Here is a 22,550-nt window from a genome sequence, read left to right as displayed (position 1 = left end):
TTGGCCATTTTCAGATGTGGGGATACCTAATGTATTTATTTTTATTTATTTTTATATGTGATCTAGGGAAAGGGGTGTGATTTTAATTTTTATAAATATATCTTTGTTTATATATTTTAAAAAAAAATTGTACTACTTTTTTTTTAGCTTCCACCCTAGGGTTCTTAAACCTGTGATCGTTAGATTGCTTATCCCATGGAATGCAATATTACAGTATTGCAGTCTATGTCAAAATCAGTGCATTGCTATTGAGACCTGCTACAGGCAGAGCTCAATAACAATCTTCCTATAGCAGGCTTGGGAACTTTCAGAAGGCTCCCGGCTGCAACAAGAACACACCGACTCCTGCGATCTTGCCACGTGGGAGTCGGTGATCGGCATTAATGTGAAAGTGAAAAACCCTCACATGTCGGTGGTCACATCTGACCACGGCGTCTAAGCGTTTAAATGCTTGCGATCATAGCATTGCTGCTGGGTCCCTGCTGTGTAACACAACAGAGACCCGGCGGCTATAGTGCCCGCTCTATTTCTGAGTGGGCAATATTTTAACCCACTCCTGGCGTAAATAGTCTAGCAACAGGAGAGCGTTAAACTGTACCATTATAAAAATAAAAACTCGGCCCGCAAAAAAACAAGCCCTTGAGCGGCTATGTCGACGGAAAAAGAAGTTATAGCTCTCGGAAGATGAAGATTTGAAAAAAAAAAAAATAAATAGAGAAAAATGCTTGGCCCATTCAGGGGACTTTCCATAAATGTTGTGCGTGTGTGTGTACATGAGAAATAACACTATCTCTACCATTATATGACTTGTACGTGGCATTATTTAGCAGTTTTCCAGTCTGCAGACTCTCCCTGTAATACTCCGTTTTCAGTTAATGTTTTTACGGAAACAATAGCGTAGTCGACTATGCTATTGTTTCCGTGAAAAAAACAAAACTTTACGAAAACGGAAACCACGGAAGCTTTAATTTCCTTTCGGCTTTCCGTTCACCGGTTCCCCCGACAGAAAGGTTGTACGGAACACATGAATGGAAACCAACCGCTGATCTGAACAGGCCCTAATTATATAGAAAAGTGTATAATCTGGGTGTTATTGCTTAAAAACATGTTTTTGTTCGGTGTTTATGGGAAACATGTTTTGGTGTTCACAAAAACAAAACTCTCTAAAAAGAAAAGACCCACAACAAACGCCAGGGGTGTATTAACTTGTTTATAGTTGCTGGGGCACTTACGCGGTCACAGAGTTCCTCAAATGTGCAGTCAGCAATGGATCCACAGGCTTTGCTCAGCTTCAGCTCCCTGCCCTGCACTTTCAGAATCCTTGGTCTTGTAACTATGGAAACCGGAACAAAAGCTCAGTCTTGTCTGGATAATTACCCTAAAATTCATCCCTTACAGCTAGGAAACGCGTAGCTTGATGAATAATAGCACATGATTCAACACATAAATTAGACAAAATGCTGATACAATGACTGCCACTTGAGTGTGGCATCAACCCATAGACAGCAATGGAACTTATTAATTGGTCAGTAGAGATTGCGCATTGTGTTTAAAATGTGTTCTCTTTCAAGCGAAATTAACTTACGTACCATCATTTTGTTTCTGAGCCAGCTCATCAAACAACTTATCCATGACAGCCTCCACATCAGCTTCACTTGTGCTAGAGAGAAAAGAAGAATAGCCCGCCAGATTAATAACACTCAAAGTCAGCACCGAACAGCTGCCCGGACCTGCTTAGCTTCTTGCCCACACACCTATATGTCTAGATTCAGCGGAGAAAAGGGTGTTGTGCTCTAAACACAAACATTACTTTTACAATACTATTGAAGATTGGGAATATTAACTTGCATGGAGATGATTTAGCCTTATTTGCATACATTGAAAGACTGATGCAATTCCGCGAGCGTCTAGTAATGAGGCCGTGCAGGCACAACAAAGCTGGTGATGCGATGTGTGCGGAGGGGAAGGAGATTTCTAGCTTGCTCCTGCACGCAAAGCAAAAACGGCAAAACGACAAATGTGTTTATGTCATTACTTTTATGTGCGCTGGGTGCATAGCTGTGTACGTTTTGCGAATCTGCGGTATACTACTTGAACGTGAAATCGATGCTATTCAATGAACAGTAATATATTCAGAGCAGAGTTTAGAACAAAATGTAATAATGGGTCTTCCTCCTGTTGCAAGTTTAGGTCATCCCAGGACAAGTGGCCTCATCACTTTTTTTTTTGCCCCTTTCCTATCCCTGGCAGAAGCGAAGACCCTCAGCATGGTTCCCCCTTTTTTTCACTGTGGTGTTAGTAGAGATTGAGCCCTGCACAGGTTTACCATGCTTATGGGGAAAGGGTATTCAACCATCCAGAGATGGGGGTCACCCTTTTCCCACAGGACACATGACCTTTCGGCTTAATATCACATATTCTCCCATTGTTAATGTAATGTTTCAAAGACAATAAAGACAGTAAAGGGGTTGTCTGAAATGTATTAAAAAAATAAATAAAATAAGGTTTGATTTTGCCAGAAACCGTGCCACTCCATGGGCTTGGCTTAATATTGCAGTAAATTAGAGTGGCCTGCAATACCAGACATTGCCACTCTTGTTCATGGGGCTCTGTTTCAGCTAAAAATGCAGAGTCATTTTTCAAATTTCATACAACCCCTTTAATTTTTCAAACTGCAGGTGGAAGAGTTACATAAGCACCCCTTAAAGTGTGTTTACATCTGCATTCTGTGTTCCATTGTTCTGCTCCATCATAGTAGCAGAGCAACCAGAATACTGGAAGCGCCGTATCTGTCGCAAGACGGGAACCAACGGCACCCAATGGAACCCATTGACTTGAATGGATTCCGGTAGGTTTCCGTGATTTCTGCAGATAAAATCGAGCAGCATGCTGCGCTATTTTTTCCAGTAAAAATTACGGATTCTGTGACATAGGTCCCTAACGGTGCCTCCAACGCAGATGTGAACAGGGCTTTAGTTTATGATCTATTACCTTGTGAACATTCAGGTAAATGATATCTTTTACTTTAGTGTCTCTTCAGTGATATTTTCAGTAGATTTCACTTTGAAGCGAATGAGTCTGAAGGGTTGACTTGTGTCTAACGGAGTCTACAGGCAGGAGCTTCAGTGAGGGCTCTGACCAATCAAATTCAGTGTAGCTCAGCAGACATATAGTAGTAGTTATCTATCTATTCCTACAACATCTTTATAGGGGCACTGTCCTTTTAAACCTTTTATTGACCAGCCTAATTTGTTCCTTAAAGGGGTATTCCCATTTAAGACATTTATGGCATATCCACAAGATATGCCATAAATGTCTAATAGATGCGGATCACAGGGAAAACCCCTTTAAGGACCAAGCAAACTTTTTTTCCGTTTTGTCATGGTCGCATTCCAAGAGCCGTTAGTTTTAAGTTTTTCCATCAACACAACCATATGAGGGCTTGTTTTTTGTAGGACGAGTTGTATTTTTTAATGGCACATGTAATGTATCGTATACATTTTATGAATTTGTTTTGGGGGGTTGTAGAAAAAAACAGCAATACCACCATCGTTTTTGGGGGTTTTGTTTTTACAGCTTTTACAGTGTGGTATAAATAACATTTTAACTTTATTCCATAACATTATTCAATGGGGCGATACGATTACTGTGAAACCAAACTTGAATAGTTTTTTTTATGTTTTACTACTTTTTACACGGTAAAAACACTTAACAAAAATTATTTGCTTTTGCGTTGCCGAATTCCAAGACCAATAACATTTTTATTTTTCCACCGACGGCCGTATGAGGGCTTGTTTTTTGCAGGATGAGTTGTCGTTTTTATTGATACTATTTTGGGATGCATATGACTATTTGATTAATTTTATTTCGATTTTTTGTGAGGTGGGAGGAACAGAAAAATAGCAATTCCAACATTGTTTTTTTTAGGTTTGTGATAGTCTGATCTCTTCTGTAAAACAGCAGAATACCTCCCAACCATCCTGGATTTAGCGGGACTGTCCCGGATTCCAGGCGGTGTCCTGCTGTCCCGGGCGGCTGGGGGTATGTCCCGCTGTCAACTGTATCTATGTCCTCAGGACGCAGATACAGTTTAACCCAATTCTGAAGCAAGGAACCATCAGCTCCCTGCTTTAGCATTAGTTCAGAGTGGAATCCCCGTTGTCGATGATCTGGCCGGGAATTCCGCTCCTAGAGGAAACCCCTGAGGTCACTGTCCATATAGTCGGCAACTGGGATTCCGCTCAAGGAGTAGCCACTGACATCACTGCCCATATATGGACAGTGACATCAGGGCTTCCCTCTAGAAGCGGAATCCCCGGCCTACGCTCTGGCTGGGGATTCTGCTCCTAGAGGGAGTCCCAATGGTGCTATCTACAGGGGGGTGAAGCTATCTGCAAGGGTAGTGTGGCACTTTCTACATGAACACTGTGGCACTATATAGGGGCACTATCTACAGGGGACAGTGTGGTGCTATCTACATGGGCACTATCTACATGGGCACTATCTACATGGGCACTGTGTAACTATCTACATGGGAAATGGCACTAGGGGTCATTATACTGTATGGGGGCATATGTGTGGACAAAATACAGTATTGGGATATCTGTGTGGGCATTATACTGTATGGGTGCATCTGTGGGGCAGTATACTTTATGGTGGCAGCTATGCGGGCATTATACTGTGTTGGTGGCAGCTATTTGGTATTATACTGTGTGGGAGGCACCATGGGAGCATGATACGGTGTGAGCTGAACCGGGCGTGTATGGGCGGGGATTGGGTGGGATTAGGGGCATGACTGAAAAGAAAAAATTTGACGTGACGCGCTGCACCGGTTGTCCCTCTTTGTGGTTATACTTGAAAGTTGGGAGGTATGCAGCATAGCATATGTGGCATCCGAGCACCCACTACACAAGGCTTAGACTAGGCTGCTTTAAAAAAGGTAGCGGCCTAGCCTATGGTCCCTTAGTGTTAAAATAAACACTGCTTATCTAATACAGCACATGTAGAGCTCACACTTTGTAATATACTCACTGACTCTGCAGTATGTAATAGGTGGTAGTCCCAGCACAGTCAGAAAACATGCTGATGTGTACAATCTATATCCTAAAGTGCCTAAAATATAGTGAATGATGCAAAAGGAAATCCGAACTCACAGAAAATATATTTTACCAGCAGCAGAGAGAAGGCGTTTCCTGTAGTCTATGCCAGAGTCCAGTTGAACAGTATTGCAGTATTCCTTAAAGAAAACATAAATTAAATACTGTCAAACCTGTATATTGAATAATTCACATAAAGGTTAAAGTACAATTTAGAAACCATTTAAAATAGGTAGGTAACGCAGCCAAAGTACCCTGTAGAATTTTTAACGTGCAAATCTTTACATTTCTGATCTGCATTCACTACATCTTCCTTTATATAGAGGGTGGGGAGGAGAGTGTTCACAAACTCAACATGTTGCACTTCCTAACCTTAACAATCTTGTAGTAAACAGACAGAAACGGATGACTATGGAAGCAACTGTGCAAATTATAATCTAAATTTAACAGCATTGAAAGAATTCAATCTAGACAGAAATTTGTTCGAAACTACAACAAAAAGTTACAATAGTGTAATCCTACTCATACATTGTTACCTTCAAATCTCTTGGACTTCATTGTATAATTAATATTCAAAATTTAAACAAATGAAACAACGTAAGTAATTAAGGGGTTATCTCATCACAGACAATCCCTTAAATCTGACAGCAAAGAACTGTAAAATGTGCCTAGTTCATATTGCATAAGGCAATGGGTTAGATCATAACCTTCCATTGCTGCTTATTACTTCATGTCCTCAGTTTTCAAGTGGTTCATGATACTAAACAACATGAAAAATTGCATGTTATTTCAGTAGGGAAGATGATTGACTGCCAGGCACAAGCATTAGATTGTTAGAGGGATCTATTTTTATGAAGGAATGAAAGTAAAATTATAGAAACCAGATTTTATTTTTCAGTTTTTTATTGGTTACGGATCTACTACAAACAGGAGCAATCCACACACAGCTAGAGGATAAGAGCTGTGGGAAAATCAAATTCTCTACAGGTTGAGATCTTCCAGGTAGAGTGTTTTGCATGTTGTAGTCCATGAAGCAACACAGGGAATTTGTTTTTTCTTTGGCTACCCATAAAGAGGACTTCTCACTAGGTCATATAAGTTGAACTGGTTTACTAACCTGAATAGCGCGGCCTACCTGATTCTAGAGTTTTGGTTTTTTCCTGGACTCCCCTGTTCCAGAGATATTGCCCACTGTGTTGACTCCCTCTATGCTAATTTGCTGTAGTTAGTCAACAGGGCATGAACTATCCTCAAGCAGCCTCGCGCTGATTGGTCAGCATCAGAGACAGGGAAGAAAGCTCCACCCTCTTGGCCAACTACATCAAGTTAGCATATAGGGAGGAGCCAACACAACAGTGAGCCATATCTCTTGAATGGGGAGGGGTCCAGAAACACAAAAACAGCACTTGAATCAGCGAGACAGCGCTATTCAGGTCAGTGAACCAGCTCAACTTATTTGACCTAGTGACAGGTCTTCTTTAACTAGCTACAAATTGCTCCCGCTTAGAACACAAGTGAATAAGGAGTCAATTAATAAATATTTTTTTGTAAAGTTAAAGTATCATTATAATTTAGCCGTAAAAGACAGCGCTCATTTCAGCACAAAACTCCCCTTTACCTAATTGTTTTAGTACATTTTCTCTATTGCAGTTTTATCTCTCAGCCTTCAGAAAAATTTCAAACTGACCAGCCACTCGACCAGCCACACAGACTGCAATTGAGGAAAAGTAATGTATAGTGCCAGTATGTATTGCTCAGCCCAGGGTACCCTTACTACCCCAAAATCATTGTGTTCTATTTGTGAATGAGCAGGGCTTTCTGCTGATCAGTATTGTTGTCCATATCCCCGGCCCTTCTCTGAATCCGTGTGGGCTCAGAGTCAAGCTGAGCAGAACACGGAGGACATTGCTGGATCCACCTCTTGTGGATCGCACATGCTTTGTTGCACCTTCCCTATGTAGCAAGTCTTACTTAGATACCGTATTGAGCGTGCAGACACGTTAAATATGGGGACTCCTCTACAACAAGTCGTTTTGAAGGAATACATTTCTGGGGACATGGCAATTGGACAAGGATATTAAACAGTGAAGGAGGTACTACAACTCATAGCAAAGTTGCTTTTTTATGAACATAGCAACAATATGTCAAGACAGTTGTGATGATAGCAACACTCCAAAGAGGAAAATAAATGATACATAATCAAAGTGGTAATTACAACAACACATAACACACTTGTTATAGCATTCTGATGTAAATGTTATTTAGTAAAGCTTATATACTTTTTTCACCTCTTATTACGGACCACCCCAATGACCTCACATTAGCTATCATAAACAAAAGAACACAAGCTAAAAAACGCAACATCTCAAGGTGGTCCAAAAGAAGCAAAAAATGTTTGACATTTATAGATTATCACACCATCATGCCAATTTAACTCCATTTTCAATAAATAATGTCAATGAATCTCATGACCTCCAGGGTAATTAGCAATCATTCAAAAGCAACAAGACTCCAAATGGTATGTTCTTTATTTGTCAGCTCTCGTCTTGATCAGCAGATTAATAAACCACCGCTCTTCTCCGAGACAGTTTTATGAATCAATGGTAATTATATTCTGACATGAAGAGAATAGTAAGGCATAACTTGGTATCACTTCATCAACCTTTCTAACCTTCATGCAAGTATTAGCTGTAAATAGCTTTCAAAGAATTCCCAATTGAAGAGCAAGTTTTTCTTATGCTGATCTAGGCTGTAGTACAAGGGTGTCTGTATGTGACCCATATCTGAAGCACAATCATCCATAATTATCCCATCTGCTGTAATGTTCTAACATTGTCAAACATTTCTCTTGCCGAATTTGCGAACAAACGCTACTTAACTAGAATAGAAATATATCAACAGAAGGGTCAGGCAGTAATATAAGTTCTTTACCTTATTCAGCTATTAATATATCTAGTTCATGAAATACAAAAACGCATACACTTACCAATATATCACAACGCAATCACCAAGAGGTTATAAAGTATGACATTCATTAGTGTGATATCTCAGTTTCATTCAAAGGTATATCAGTTAATTCTGCTATATTTTTACTGACCTAGAAACGCTAATAAATGACAAGAGCTCTTTAGCAACTAAATTTGGACAATGTTGAGGTAACAATGTATTTGTACTTAATCCGGAGAAAAAAAAGAGATAGACACTAAAGCCACTCAAAAGGCATTAAGTATTTTTGGGGTGGATCCTGACTAATTCATAGTATATTGCATGGGTCAGGAAACTGTGGCACCGGTGCCACAGCCAGCACATGGGGCATGGTTTGTTGGCACACTTACCTCTCTCGGTGTCCTGCACCATTGAGTGCTTGGTGGCACTGAACACGGTAAACCAGGAGAGAGAGCAGTGCTTTATTGTGTTTGTCGCTGCTGAACACTTGTCAAGCACACAGTGCAGCACTGCTTTTTCTACTGGTGTTCAATATCCCCAAGCGCACTATAAAGCGCCACTCTCTCCTGGTGATCAGAGCCGCAAGGACTGATTTAAGTAACTGCTCTGTAAAAGAAAAAGTTGGCAGCTCTCTCCTATGCGCAACCACCCCAAGCTGGTGTTCAATAGCCATGATCTCACCTATGTGTCCCCCCCCCCCAAGCTGATGTTCAGTAGCTGCGGTCTCTCCTATGTGCACCCCCCAGCTGGTGTTCAGTAGCCTTGTGTGCACCACAGACGGATCATCTTTGTAAAAAAAAAAGTCAGTTTGTGGTATATGACTCAGGTTTGCATGGCACACTGAGTACTTCATCTTTTATTATTTTCTTTTATCGGCACGCCATACAGAAATATTGCCTATACCGGTATAGGGAATATGCCTATGGCCCTGTTTGGTTTGGCTCTTGGTGTGTAACAGAAACTTCAAGCAGAAACGGAAGAATTTGATCCAGCGCTGGATCAAATTCTTCAGTTTCTGCTGTGTTTGTACCGTGTGCCACCACGTGGATCCGTGCGCAGTCCAAATCTGGACATACATACTGGTGAGCTAGAGGAATCCTCCTATATTTTCCGAAACTTCAAGCCATATGTAACGTCTATGGCCGCGGCCCGTCGTTCTGACTTACCCTCCGACGGACCATGGACACAGGAGTTCCCTGCAGTGTCTTCCTCCTGTGAGATGCCGAACTCACTTCCTGGATCTGAGACTGTCTCCCGCAGGGCGCTCGCACCCACGCATGGCCTTAAAGGGCCGGTGCGCGCACTATTGCAGGAAATCTGCAATCAAGTCCAGAGTGCTGCTGGACTATAAAAAGGGCTCTGCCCTCTTGATCAGTGCCTGAGCGTTGTTGTGTACCTAAAGTTTGTCTTGCAAAGTGTTTTCCAGTTCCCAGTGTTACCCATTCCTGCTGCCTGTACCCTGTATTTTGTGCTACCGTGCCTCTGTGCCGTCTAAAGTTGAAGTCAAGTTGTGTCTTCCGCTGCATCTACTGCGTCACACCCCGCCGGGTGCCCGTCTACTGCCGGAGCCTTATCTTCAGCCTGAATTACCGCTGTCTGCATTGCCTCAGGTACCCTTTCTGGACTATAGACTTTGTACTGTACCTGTTTGGCTACGTGGTACGGCCCAGTGGGTCCACACCCCGCGTCGTGACACCATATTGGTTGTCTTTTTTTTCCAGCAACTGATCATGAACTTTTACTTTGTAACTGATAAAATATACTGAAGTCAATTCAAAAGTGATAACCAATATGGCCACACTTCCTGTTGTCATATTAGTGTTCTCAGTTATAGACATACATTACTTAGCTCTAGGATTTATTTTGCTTTTCCTTTTTTGTCTGTAAGAAATATAAGAAAAAAAGTCAGGTTGTCAATCCTGAATGGGGAGGTCAAGGGGCCCCAGTTCGCCCAATAGGTAGGGGTTTCTAAAATCTCATATCCCTTAACCAAGTTTTTGAGTTGTATCCTTCATAGCCTCTCATTTTGGTCTATGAGTTGACTAGTCAGTTTATGCTGTTTATGTGTAACATTAATATAAATTTTTGTATGAATACGTATCTTTAGCTGTTTCAGTGTTTCATTCGTTTCACAAATTGTTTTAGCTAGACTTTACAGGACAAATGCCGTTACATTTAAATAAGGAACACAAAACATGTAGAAAGTACGAAAAAAAAATCACATCTGAGTTTACATTCATTCCCTCATTACCTACAAGAAAAAAAAAACTTCTTCCACATTCTGTTTCAAGAAAACCCAGAGGTCCTTGCCATTGAGCAGATTTAGGGGGTTGCAGTGCCCATTCACTCTTTATGTACTGCTGCCATTATGTAAAAAGAATAAAACACTGCCTTTATACTGCCAAGCCACAATGACTCTTCATACATCAAAGCATTTACACCATGAGCAGTTTTTACTTCCAAAATTATTCAAGCTGAGGGCAAAGAGACAACAATTCATACACCCTAATTACATCTAATTATCTGTCCCTCGTAAGAGCAGCTTTGGACAGAGCTATTAGCTATGTGAATTTCTCACAGCCTCTGCATGCCCTGTCCATCCTGCTTGACACTGGATTATTTCAATAGCAGTGGCTTCTCGCATATGGCCAATATGAAGTTTGGCCAGGTAAACTAATTATGCTCCCATAAACATTGATAGAAATGAATAGGAATTTCTTAGTACATTTGTCAAATCCTGGGGAACTCCACCTGGTTAAACTGACCCTCAACACACTCTTGTTGTAGCTTCTCCCTTGGCTTTCTATTCAAAAGCTCAATGAAATGTTTATTGGATTAAAGACTCTCTATCCAGACCTCCATGATGGCTTGTGATAAAGAACTTAGAAAGTCCTTTTAACTGGTTTATAGTTCTTTCTGGGATGTGATTAACATTGAGGGGAATGAAGTAAAGAAAAAAAGTGTTTCACATTACATAAGTACTTCTTTTTACAGAATACAATTTACTGTACATTACTAAAGACACACCCATCAAATAAAAAATTGAAATGTTATAATAGAGTTTTTTTCTGATTACATTTCAAGAACTTCCATAGATGATTATTAATGGAGGACTATCCATTCCCGTAACTACATTTTATAGGTGAGACCTAGCACTGTACATGTCCGTATACTAAATATAATCCTCAGTGGTGTCCCTCAAATTACTATTATGCACTATGTTAGTAATGATGTAGAGTTAATTCCAAACAGTCATGGTTTGTGTCATTGCAGAAGCCAGTGGCTGCCCAGCCCACTCACGACTGTAAACAGATGTAGTAGGGGACCCAACAGTGGCGGTGATGGAAACGGTGAAGAGCTACAAAGGTAAGTATATTGAGAATGTTAATATCTTAGCATTTTGAAGGAGTTATGTTTTTTTTTGTTTTACCTGGAATGGATGAGGTTTCATCGTGGTGTCTGTAGTCTTCACTGGAGGAATAGTGCTGCATGCAGCGCTATTCCTCCTGTCAAGTCTGATGGAATTTGCAATACAGGCACCAACGCAAATGTGAGCATAGCCTAAGACTGTCATCAGTACTACAATGAAAAGGAAAGGGGGGCTTTGACATCATTAGGCCACGTTCAGTCATTGAGGATTGATAGTGAATTTTCTATGCGTATTTCGCACTGAAAATCTGCAAGAGAGTACAGTACAATACATGTGAATGGGCTTTTCAAATCCTTATCCACGCGTAGTGGATTTTTCCACTGTGGATTTGAGGGCATGCTGTGGATTTTCAAATCGACAGCATGCCTATTATGTTACAAATTTGCTGCAATTTATTCTGTGTAACACATGCAGATTTTGCCACTGTTTTACTGCAGATTTGTGACCTAAAAGGAAAGTCTTGTAATATCTCCTCAGAGAGGGCCCCAGGGCTGTCCTGCCATACTGCCTGTTAAAGTATTCCATGGCATGGGATTATGTATAAGGTATACATAATCTATAATGTACTGAATCCCTTAAAATGCATATTTTTGGTGATTAGCATAAAAAAAAAATCCCATTTGCACAAACAGCTGAAATGTCCGTGTGGAACAGGCCAGCAAATCCATAATACATTTTGTATGTAGCATATTTTGTATGTATATAGATTTGGCCACGCACTTTGCAATGATGAGGGTGAAATCTAGACCAAATCCCATGGGAAGATAGAGACAAACCACAGCATGCCCTCAAAGCCGTGATTATTTTTATTTCTGATGCGTGTAAATGGGGTTCTGCAACACCCTCTTCACTTGCACTGCACTGTACCTTGCTGCAGATTTTGTGTGTGAAATCTGCAACAAAATCGGAATCAAATCCACCACATGTGAGCATCTTAACCATCTGATTGCTTAAAGCACGTGGCTAGAAAATGGAACAATGAAGACACTGAAGAAGATGGTCACTAAATCATTTTAGAAATGTAATCATAGTTTCCAAAGGTTAATAGCTGCATTTTCCTTCTCAGGACATCAACAAAAAAGTCAATACTTTGTGGGATGGGCAAACATAGATTCACGCAAAAAAAAAATCCTTATGTGGCTTTGCTTACCTTTAAAACGGCAATGAAGGGCACAAAATTAACTCTCTGAAGTCCATTCTTATAAAGGTCTGGAAAAGACAAGCATTATTAATATTTATTCCCATTAACCATAATCTATACTAGGACCTCATTTTGGCCAAAGGTATAACCACATGATGACCAAAATGACCAAAGGCAACTCGTTACAAACGCACTAAAGGCTTCAATAATGCCTCTGTGTAACTCATGTCTGATGTCCTCCTAGCTTCAGCCTGCTCAGTCCCAACAACCAAGCCGTGTGACATGGGGCAGGCACACACTTTGGTATGAGGGCACCCAAATACAGCTGTTCCGAAACCCCACTAAATGGACATTGCTGCAACATGACGCTTTAAAGGCTATGGGCACCTTTTAAATAAAAAGATGTATCAGTGGGTTTGGTGCAACTATACAAATACGGTTTATTAAAAATCTGTTTTACTTTTTTAGATACAGCTGCTCTGCATTCTCTATACAAAGCAGCTGTGTGTAGCGCTATTCAATGAATCAGTCCTGCGGACCTGACTGTCTCAGTGACAGTAGGTCCTGCGTGTCTCTAACGTCATAACTTAGATGTGATAGTTTACAGGTGTGTCCTGGCTGTCAGAGACACGCAGGACCCGCTGTCATTGAACTCGTCAGGTCCGCAGGACTGACGGATTCAGTGAATGGCGCGCTCATTGAGCCGACAACTGTTTTAAGCTCTTCCTCCATTATTACGTGGGCCAAGGAAACAATTCTATCCTCAATTGCCTTTTTTTGATGGACGCCTCAAAGTCAAATTTAATGCGTAGCTAATAAATAGAGCAATGGCACCATAGAAAATAGTTGATTGGACACCCACAAAAAGAAGCAGGATTATTGTATTACATGAATTTTGTCTTCCTTATGCTGACATTGCAAGGCAAGTTAGTGGGACAGTAACTAAATATGGTGTACAAAAGTTTTGCTATTAGGAAACAAAATCGATATAGGTCTGAAAAAGTTCACAAAATATGTTGATAACAGAAGTAAAAAGGCTGTGTCTCAAGGACAGCAGAATTTTATCTAAGGCCATCAGAGGTGAATTGGGTATAACTGGTGTTTCTCTTAATTCATAAATGATAAGGAGAAGACCTGTGGATAGGTGATAAATGTTAATTGTAAGAAAACCCCTTTAACTTCCAAGAATCATGCAGTTTCAAACTCCAAAATGGAAGGGAGTACTGAAAGTAAATGGTTTGGTAGCTGTTGATACGGTGTATACCACAACCAATGAGGTTGTATGTAATGATGCTTAGGTTCCAGGTCTCTGTGCGAGTCAGGTATATTGAGGTGAGCCAAGGGACTATGCGTGCTCACCCATGTCAGAACACAAAGGGTTAACTGTCTAACTTTTTTTTAAAGATATGATTCTACATTTAAAAAAAAAAAAAGAACAGTGTAATGAAGAATTTTGTGTTAATACTGATGAAAAAATGGTAAGAACAAAGGTTTATTTTAAAGTGCTGGGCAGTATGCCTTTCAGCCCGATAGCTAGGGAAGCCATATGTTTAGTTAGAGGCTGGACGGCCCAAGGTTTATTTTGCACTGTGTTCTAAGACTGCTTTGTCATGTACAAAGATAATAAAGCTGGTTGCGGCCAGTTTTAAACCTAATCCACTGTGATGGAGTGAGAATATTCTAGTGTGCCAACCATCTTACCTCGAGGATGGATATCCCACAAGCTAACTTGCCCCCAAGTAGTCACAGCATGCAAAGTGTTTCAAAAAGTGTTCACAACTTTGGCCACTACTGTATGTTTGTACATTAGTGTTCTGGGTTCTAAGTGTTACCTATTGTTGGGATTGTTCTACAATCCTCATCGCTAAGTATCAACCATGTTTGATGCCCCATTATGACCTGGCTTTTTGGAAGTATTCTTATTTTGTACCTCCACAAAAATGTAAAAAACAAGTTCCACACCTTACCACGTTCAAATAAAGTTTTTAATATAAACACATAAATAAGGAATGCGTAATTATTTATTCAATTACTTTGACACACCTAAACCACAACTGGAAGAGACAATTTGTTTTAGAAGTCACATCCTTAGTTAAATGGACATGATCTATGTAGTATCCTAGACATTTTATGCTTATGAGTCAGCCTTCTGCCAAAAGTAACACCATGAAGACAAAACGCTGCAAACTTCACTGTGACAAAATTATTGGAAAGTACCAGGATACATAAAAGAACATTTACATGTGACCGAATATCCCTCAGAGTACAGTTAACCTCTTGGTGCGCCATGACAAGTCCTCCGATGTCCTGGGTCGTTAAACGAGCGCCGATCAACGAGACAGCTCGTTGACCGGCGCTCGTTTGCTCCTTTCACAAGGAGCTATTACGGGGATGGGCGCTCGTTACTCTGATCGCTGGTCCTCATACATTATCATTATGTTGGCACCACGTCTCCCTGCTTACACAGGGAGATGTGCTGCTGACAATGATAGTATTTTTAATTTTTAAAACGATACGATCAGCAGATGAATGAGTGTTTGCTCGTTCATCTGCTCATCGCTACCTTGTTTACATAGGGCAATTTTCAGCAACGAGCGTTTGCCCAAAAATTGGCCAATGTAAAAGGGCCTTTACTCTACTGAACGGATTGCTTTGTCTAAAGGAACCATAGCATACAGGTATGTCAGGGTGATCACACGTCAACAGAGGAAGGCCAACTGTGATGGACAATGTTAAAAAATATAGTAAGGATGCACTCCTAGTCGTTGGTGCTATTACTAGGTTCGGGTTGTACCCCAATTGTAGAGATGAAGAAACCTATAAAGCACTCCAAATGATTGTGTAGATTTCCAAGAAGAGGATGAAAGGTATACTTGGCGTCTGCCAGACTCTGGAGCGTCTGACAGACGCCAAGTATACCTTTCATCCTCTCTCTTGATTATATGCAGATCCATATACAGACGCCATTTAGATCCTACATCTTCTTTCTTGACCATATACAGTTGCAGCGAATGTGAGAAAGGCCTTGGTTGGGCCGAAACGTCCTTAATACCTATCGCTTGCATTTACTTTCCTTTGTTCTGTACACAATGTACCTTATGGAATGAACGAATAATAAAAAATTCAAAATTCAAATTCTTCTTGGAAATCTACACAATCATTTGGAGTGCTTTATAGGTTTCTTCATCTCTACAACTGTGATGGACAGTCAGACTCCTGCTGTAAAGGGCGGGATAAGAGAAACCTCTGATCCTGGACATTTATCCCTTTAATGCCAAATTGCCTCTTCCACTGTCTGCAAGTAAATGGGCATAGAAAATAGAGTAAGGCTTTGTTCACATATTTGTCAGGGCTCTATTCTGACGTTCCGTCTGAGCTTTCCGTCAGAATGAAGCCTTGACTGAAATAAACGGAAACCATAGGTTTCCATTTCCATAACCATTGATTTCAATGGTGACGGATCCGGTGCCAATGGTTTCGGTTTGTATCCGTTGTGCAAGGGTTCCGTTGTTTTGACGGAATCAATACAAATCGACGGAACCCTTACACAACTGAGACAAACGGAAACCATTGGCACCGGATCAGTCAATGGTGATGGAAACGGTAATCTATGATTTCCGATTGTGTCAGTCAGAGCTCCATTCTGACGAAAAGCTCAGAGGGAAAGTAGCTCTGACGGAGAAGTGAACATAGCCTAAGATATATATATTTTTTGTAAATCAAGACTCTTTCAAAATGTGTTATTTTAGATGAATTGGTGCAATTAAAAAACATTAGTTGCACAAGTGCTCATAGCCTTTAAAGATATGCATATGTAAACAGACATAGCTAATTCCAGAAACCGAATCTGGCCTCAGAGTCCCTTTAGGCAAAGAAACAACCTTATTGTTATTGAAACAACTCAAAATATGAGTTAACCACCTCGCACTAGATCTAAAAGGCAAATAATGCAATGGAAAACCAGGTACACCTCACTCTGCCCTCTTGGCCGCCTCTTACTGAGCCGTCTGCCAGCTAAAATTCAAGGATCAGGAGGAAATTGTCATCTGCGATCTCTGCAAGATTTTTACAGGAAGATGTGCAGATCCCATTTCGTTTAGAAAGTTTAAGAAAACCCATCTTAAGAATTGGTTTATTTTTTTAACGTTAATATAATTTATTTATTTTTGCATAAATCAGTATAATTGTGAAGATTTGTCATATCTGTTAAAGGGTATTCCCCATTCCAGACATTTATGGGATATTCATAGGATATGCCATAAACGTCTGATGGGACCTGCACCTATGTCAAGATCAGTGGGTCCCCCGACAAAGTCCCCGTCTGGTGAAATGGCCGCTGTCCGCCGCATCTAGGCAGGAAAATTGGTGCATAGGTGGCTTGGTTCCGGAAACAGTCAAACTCGCTGAGCTGTATCCGGAAATTGGGAGTTGTGGAAACAGTGTAGATTGCTGTGCTGTTTCCGTAACTCCCTTTTACGTCTGTGGGAGTTATGGAAACAACGTAGCTCAGTGAGATTGGCGGTTTCTGTAATTCTGGCCAGTTTGCCACTGAGCCTGCACCTGGATGCAGCGGCCCTCTCACCACACAGGGACAGGGGACCCTTGATCCCTGAAATAGGGCAATGTGTCATCTTCCCCACCTTCCAGCAGCCTTTTTCCCTGCCTCCAGGATCTCTGTAAATACTCAGAAATCTCCGTCACAAAAAAAGTTGTCTAGTGTAAAACAGTAAATACTGTATAAGACAATGTAGTTGCCCATAATGGCATTTTTGCATATTATAATTAATTTAATAAATAATTATTCAATTATAATTCATTTCAATTATATTAAAATAGAATCCAAAGTAACTTTTTTTATCTATTAAAAAAAAATACACCCACATAATTTATTCAGCATTTCAGTATGAGAGACCAGTTACTCTATGACACTTAAGAAAAAAGACTATTGATTAATCTTAAGAGGAGATTTTTTTTTACTATGATGCTAATTAGAAAGGTAATGAAGTACACCATTCTCCTCCAACTATCAAGAATATCTTATCTGCAAGGTATTCAAAGCTTTTCTTTGAGAACTTGAAGAATAAAAAAAAGGGAAACTTAAAATTTGTGATGTTTTCGTACAGCACCTATGCAAATCCTATTGTTTAATGAACATTATGAAAGATCAGGGTTCACTACATGGTAACTTGCTCTCTTTTAAGTATGTTTTCTAAACGATGGTATCCAAATACTGTCACAGGAGACAGAGTGTTTATATCTTTGAGCATTATCACGAAGTATCATCACTAAGGGACTGAGAACATTAATACTCAACAATGAAGAGTAAAATTTTTAAAGGAAAATTATATGTCAACTACAAAGTAATCTTCCGGGAAAGTGCAACTTTTTAACATTCACAAATCTGCTCATACGTTGCAAAACAATGAAGTATTACCTCAAAAATACATTTCTAAATGCATTACAATGTTGCCATTTGTTAAAAGGGTCTATGTATAAATCGGACTTATAACAGAAAAGCCCATCTAGTGATTACACCATAACGTAAAGCGCGTTCGAAGTAAAAGGAAGTTCTTGAGGACTGTGGTTGCAGGGGCCTGGCATACCTAAACAGTTTTTGACAAGATGTGTTTAGTCCTCTATAACCCTCCCATGTAATTTGTCCATAGAGACCACCTATATCGTTTCCATATTATTGCAAATCTATTTTATATTGGGTAAAACTAGAACTTTGATTAAATGGGAAGAGGAAAAGGCTATAATACTGTGAACCGCCACTACAAGTGTGTTAGCGTTTCACAGTATTGAGCAGTGTGAGATTAGATATTGATGGCCTTTCCTGAGAATAGGCCATCAATTAAGTCTTTCCGGAAAACCCCTTTAAGTTTGACCCATGGAATTTCCTAATGGGACACATGGCAATCTCTTACCAGTTCTTTTTTTTGCCGCATCTATCACTAAATGTCACACACAGAGGAAAATAACTCTGATCATAGTTACTGCTGATGATTAGATAGGCTCCTTCTACACAGTTATAATGAAAAAGATCAAAGGTGGATTTACATGACCCGATACTGGCCGGAAAAATGAGCGATTGTCGCTTGTTAGCTCCATTTACAAGGAGCAACGACTGTTAATGTATGGGGATGAACGATCGCCGATATGATCGTTCGTTCCCATGCAATTGTATCATGTCGACAGCAAGAAGTCTAGAGCTAGATAGACAACTAACTGGGGGGTGAAGTGATCCTGAGTTATGTTTCTGCTGTACGTCTTCTTTAATAATGAATGTGGCATATGTATATTCTACAAAATGTTTCTACACTACGTTTGCACATATAGACAAGCAGCATGAAATTCTGGCGCACACTGTCCTGTGATCAGACAGGACAGTGTGCATCAGTGTACAGAGTTACATATCTTTACACTTGTACTTCTAAAGCAAAGGTGGGAGTTTGTTTTATGTAAAAAATCTACTTTAAAGGGGTATTCCTATCTTAGGCACTCTGGGACCTTCACCTATCGGGACAACTCGCTGATTCCGGGCTGCCGCATTCTCCATACGTCAATTTAGAGGTGGCCAAGCTCGCGGAATGAGCCGAGAAAAAAGCGCCCACCTCTCCATTGAAGTGTATGGAGAATATGGCGGAGCAAGGGACACGAGACCCCTGACTTCCCCATAAGTGAAGGTAACACAGTTGGTACCAACACCTATTAGGCAGTTATGCCGTAAATGCCTAAAACGGTAATACCCCTTTAACTTTACCTTCTGGTTGTTGACTGTATGAGCAAAAGGCAATAAATTAGAATTCAATCAGTTCTGTTTTAACATATAAAAATATTAATTTAAAATTAAAACTAACATAAAAATAAGTTTACCTTCTGGTGGTCTGTTGGATGTTGCTACAACAACAACTCCATTTTTAAAGAGATTTTCAAAAAGCTGCTTTAGGATCATGGCATCAGCAATATCTGTCACCTGGAGAAACAGAACACAGCCAACTTTAGGGTGAGGCCACAAGAAGCAACCGCTGGATGGTTAAGATGCGGTCGCGGTGCACCCAAAAACTGCGCCGATCACAAATTTACTTATAGTCAAATTTACTTGAGCTTATAGTCGAATATGGGATGTTACAACCCAGGAGTATAAACCTTGGCTTTTGTACTAGTATAAATTGCACTTACATAGTTACAAAAAAGGGGTTTTATTCTGAACTTATCAAGACCAAAATCTAACTAATCCCATTTAACATTATGAAATAATGCATCAGTTACAAACAGAGAAGGACATTTATTCAAATCCAGTTTATTTTAGATCATGTTGATCACCATCAACACTGGATATTTGATATTGCTGTCTGATTTTTAATGAAACCTGTTTGATGTTTCCCTATAAGTCTTGGAAGATATACAGAGAATCTCGCTGCCATTATCATAGACAAGATATTAATTCATAAGCGATATCGGTGGATACGAATTTAGCAGAGAGGTATCTTACCAGATGGCTGCATCGTACTGGTTATTTCTTTCTCTAAGATTTCATAAAATTCCCATGAACAGTCATCTGGGCCTAGCGCTTTCCCAACCTTAGAGAACTTATAACTTCTTTTATTTCTCCAAATGTTGGAGTTGCATTTAATGGATCTAGCATTTCATTATCCAAATTCTGTAAATTAATCTTAATTTGATCCCTTTTATCTATATCATTCTCCTTGTAAAATCCACATATTATGGTATTTTTTTTTTAGGGTCTGTATAAAATATGCCGTCTTTATCTTTCATAACCTAAATATAAGTCTGATTCTTATTATCTCATACCAGATGGGCCAATATTTTTTTAAATCAAAGCTTATTAACCTGTTAGTGAGCGCCATTAGTGTTTTTTACAGCGGCCACTAATGGGCTTTATTCCGATCCAGTAGCCTTCTCATGGCGCTGCATCAGAATAAATAAACAGAGCCGGGAGTTAAAGCTCGCTGCTCTCAGCTACCAGAGGTAGCTGAGGGCTGGGAGCGGACCTGCTCGAACGGCGAGATCGAAATAAGTATTGACAAGATTGCAGGGTGCCTGTGTCTTCTATGGTAGCCGGGGGCCTAATAAAGGCCCCCAGGTCTGCCTCTAGTTAATGCCTGCTAGGTCATGCCAGAGGCATGGCCTAGCAGATGCCTGTCTGTTTTACACTGACAGGAAGTAATAAACTTATAAAAACGATCAGGTTATCGCGTAGTGAAGTCCCCTAGTGGGACTAATAAAAAAAAAGTACAAAAAAAGTTCAATAAAGTTAATAATAAATAAAAATCCAAAGTGAAAAAAAAAGTGAAAAACCCACTTTTTCCCCTTACAAAATGCTTTATTATTATTATTATTATTATTATTATTATTATAATAATAAAAAATTTAAAAAAAAAGTTACACATATTTGGTATGGTCTCGTCCGTAACTACTCCAACTATAAAGTCATTACATTATTTAACCCGCTCGGTGAACGCCGTAAAAAATAAAATAAAAACCAATGCAAGATTTGCTGTTTTCTATGAATCCGGTCTTAAAAAACAAACGTGATAACAAGTGATCAAAAAGTCGCATGTACTCCAAAATTATACCAATAAAAACTACAATCGTCCCTCAAAAAATTAAAGCCCTCATACAGAATTTTGAGGCAGATTTTATTCTGCCTGCACGCCGTTGAGCGTAAAACGCACAAAATATGCTTTCTCTGCCTCCCATTGATGTCAATGGGAGGTCAGAGGCGTAAACACCCAAAGATAGGGCATGTTTTTTCTTTTTCCCGCAAGCCGGTTTTTCCGCTTGCGGGAAAAAAATGCCTCCGCCTCCCGTTAAAAATCACTGGGAGGCATTTTTGGCGCGTTTTGCGGCGCGGTTTCCGCGTCAAAAAATGCTGTGTGAACCCAGCCTTACACATTGAATATATTGGTTCAGTTGCTTTGAAGATGCTTAAAAACAACAGTAAAACTAAACCTAGAAAACAATGTTAAGTGTGTCTTAAAGGGAATATGTCGCTAGAAATTATTATATATTTTTTTTTAGTTAAACAATTATTATTTGAGTGATTACACATTGTTTTAATTTTTTACAAGTCAGGAAATATCATAAATTAGATTCTAATTTATAACATTTCCATGTGCTGGCCACTAGAGGGAGCAGTTCCCAAAATTGCAGCATGGTCAATGTGGTAAAGCAACCTCATTGCTTTATGCTGCAAATTTGGGGTAGACACACTCGCTCTAGTGTCCTCACACAATCCCTCCTCCCTTCTTGTGGCTAGTGCCAGAAGAAGGAGGGGTTTGAATCTTCAAACCTCCTACACTGTGTGCCGCCATTTTCTGACCAACTGCACAGTGTAGGAGGATTACATACAGTGGTAATCAGACAGTATAACACGAACATACATGAACATAATACACACATCCCATACACGAACATAAATTACCTACTCCTGCCGCCGCTCCCGCTCCTATTCCTTGCGCCTTCGCTTCCTTTAACATATGGCCGGAAGCCGCGGCCGGAAGCTGTCACCTTACTGTCCGGCTGTGGCTTCCGGTCCACATGAAAATGGCGCTGGATTTCGCTCTGCGAACGAACTTCGTTTTGGTCTGTGTGGGAGCGGCGCATGCGCCGTTCCCACACAGATGGCTTACGCTTCAGAGAATGGAACGGCTCCCGCTCGCATTCTCTATGGGGTTGTATGTGCTGTATTCCATCTCTGTATGTGTCGTTAATCTACACATACAGAGATGAAAAAAAAATGGCAGCCCCCACAGAGAAGTAAAAGTAAGAACAAAGTAAAAAGTAGAATATGAGAACACAAATAAATAAAATTTGTTAATATCATATTAAAAACAATATGATACAAAAAAATATATTTCATGACACCCTCCCTTTAAGGCCCTTTTACACTGATAATCGGCCGGTGCAGCGA

The 22,550-nt window shown here is 40.1% G+C and overlaps 1 protein-coding gene across 1 annotated transcript in view; it reads right to left on the bottom strand.

Annotated features, from left to right (window-relative positions):
• Positions 1-22,550, bottom strand: part of AFG1L (AFG1 like ATPase) — a 109,414-nt gene that overhangs the window by 18,508 nt on the left and 68,356 nt on the right. Inside the window, exons 6-10 of the mRNA XM_075862245.1 lie at positions 19,490-19,589; positions 12,623-12,681; positions 5,154-5,236; positions 1,590-1,660; positions 1,233-1,333 (exon numbers count right to left, since the gene is read on the bottom strand). Coding sequence (XP_075718360.1) covers positions 1,233-1,333; positions 1,590-1,660; positions 5,154-5,236; positions 12,623-12,681; positions 19,490-19,589 — 414 coding nt within the window. The remainder of the gene's footprint in view (positions 1-1,232; positions 1,334-1,589; positions 1,661-5,153; positions 5,237-12,622; positions 12,682-19,489; positions 19,590-22,550) is intronic.

This window comes from Rhinoderma darwinii, chromosome 4 (assembly GCF_050947455.1).
Source record: "Rhinoderma darwinii isolate aRhiDar2 chromosome 4, aRhiDar2.hap1, whole genome shotgun sequence".
In the NCBI taxonomy this organism is placed as follows: domain Eukaryota; kingdom Metazoa; phylum Chordata; class Amphibia; order Anura; family Rhinodermatidae; genus Rhinoderma; species Rhinoderma darwinii.
The sequence above is the reverse complement of the archived record's forward strand: the minus strand, read 5'-3'. Positions and strand labels throughout refer to the sequence as shown.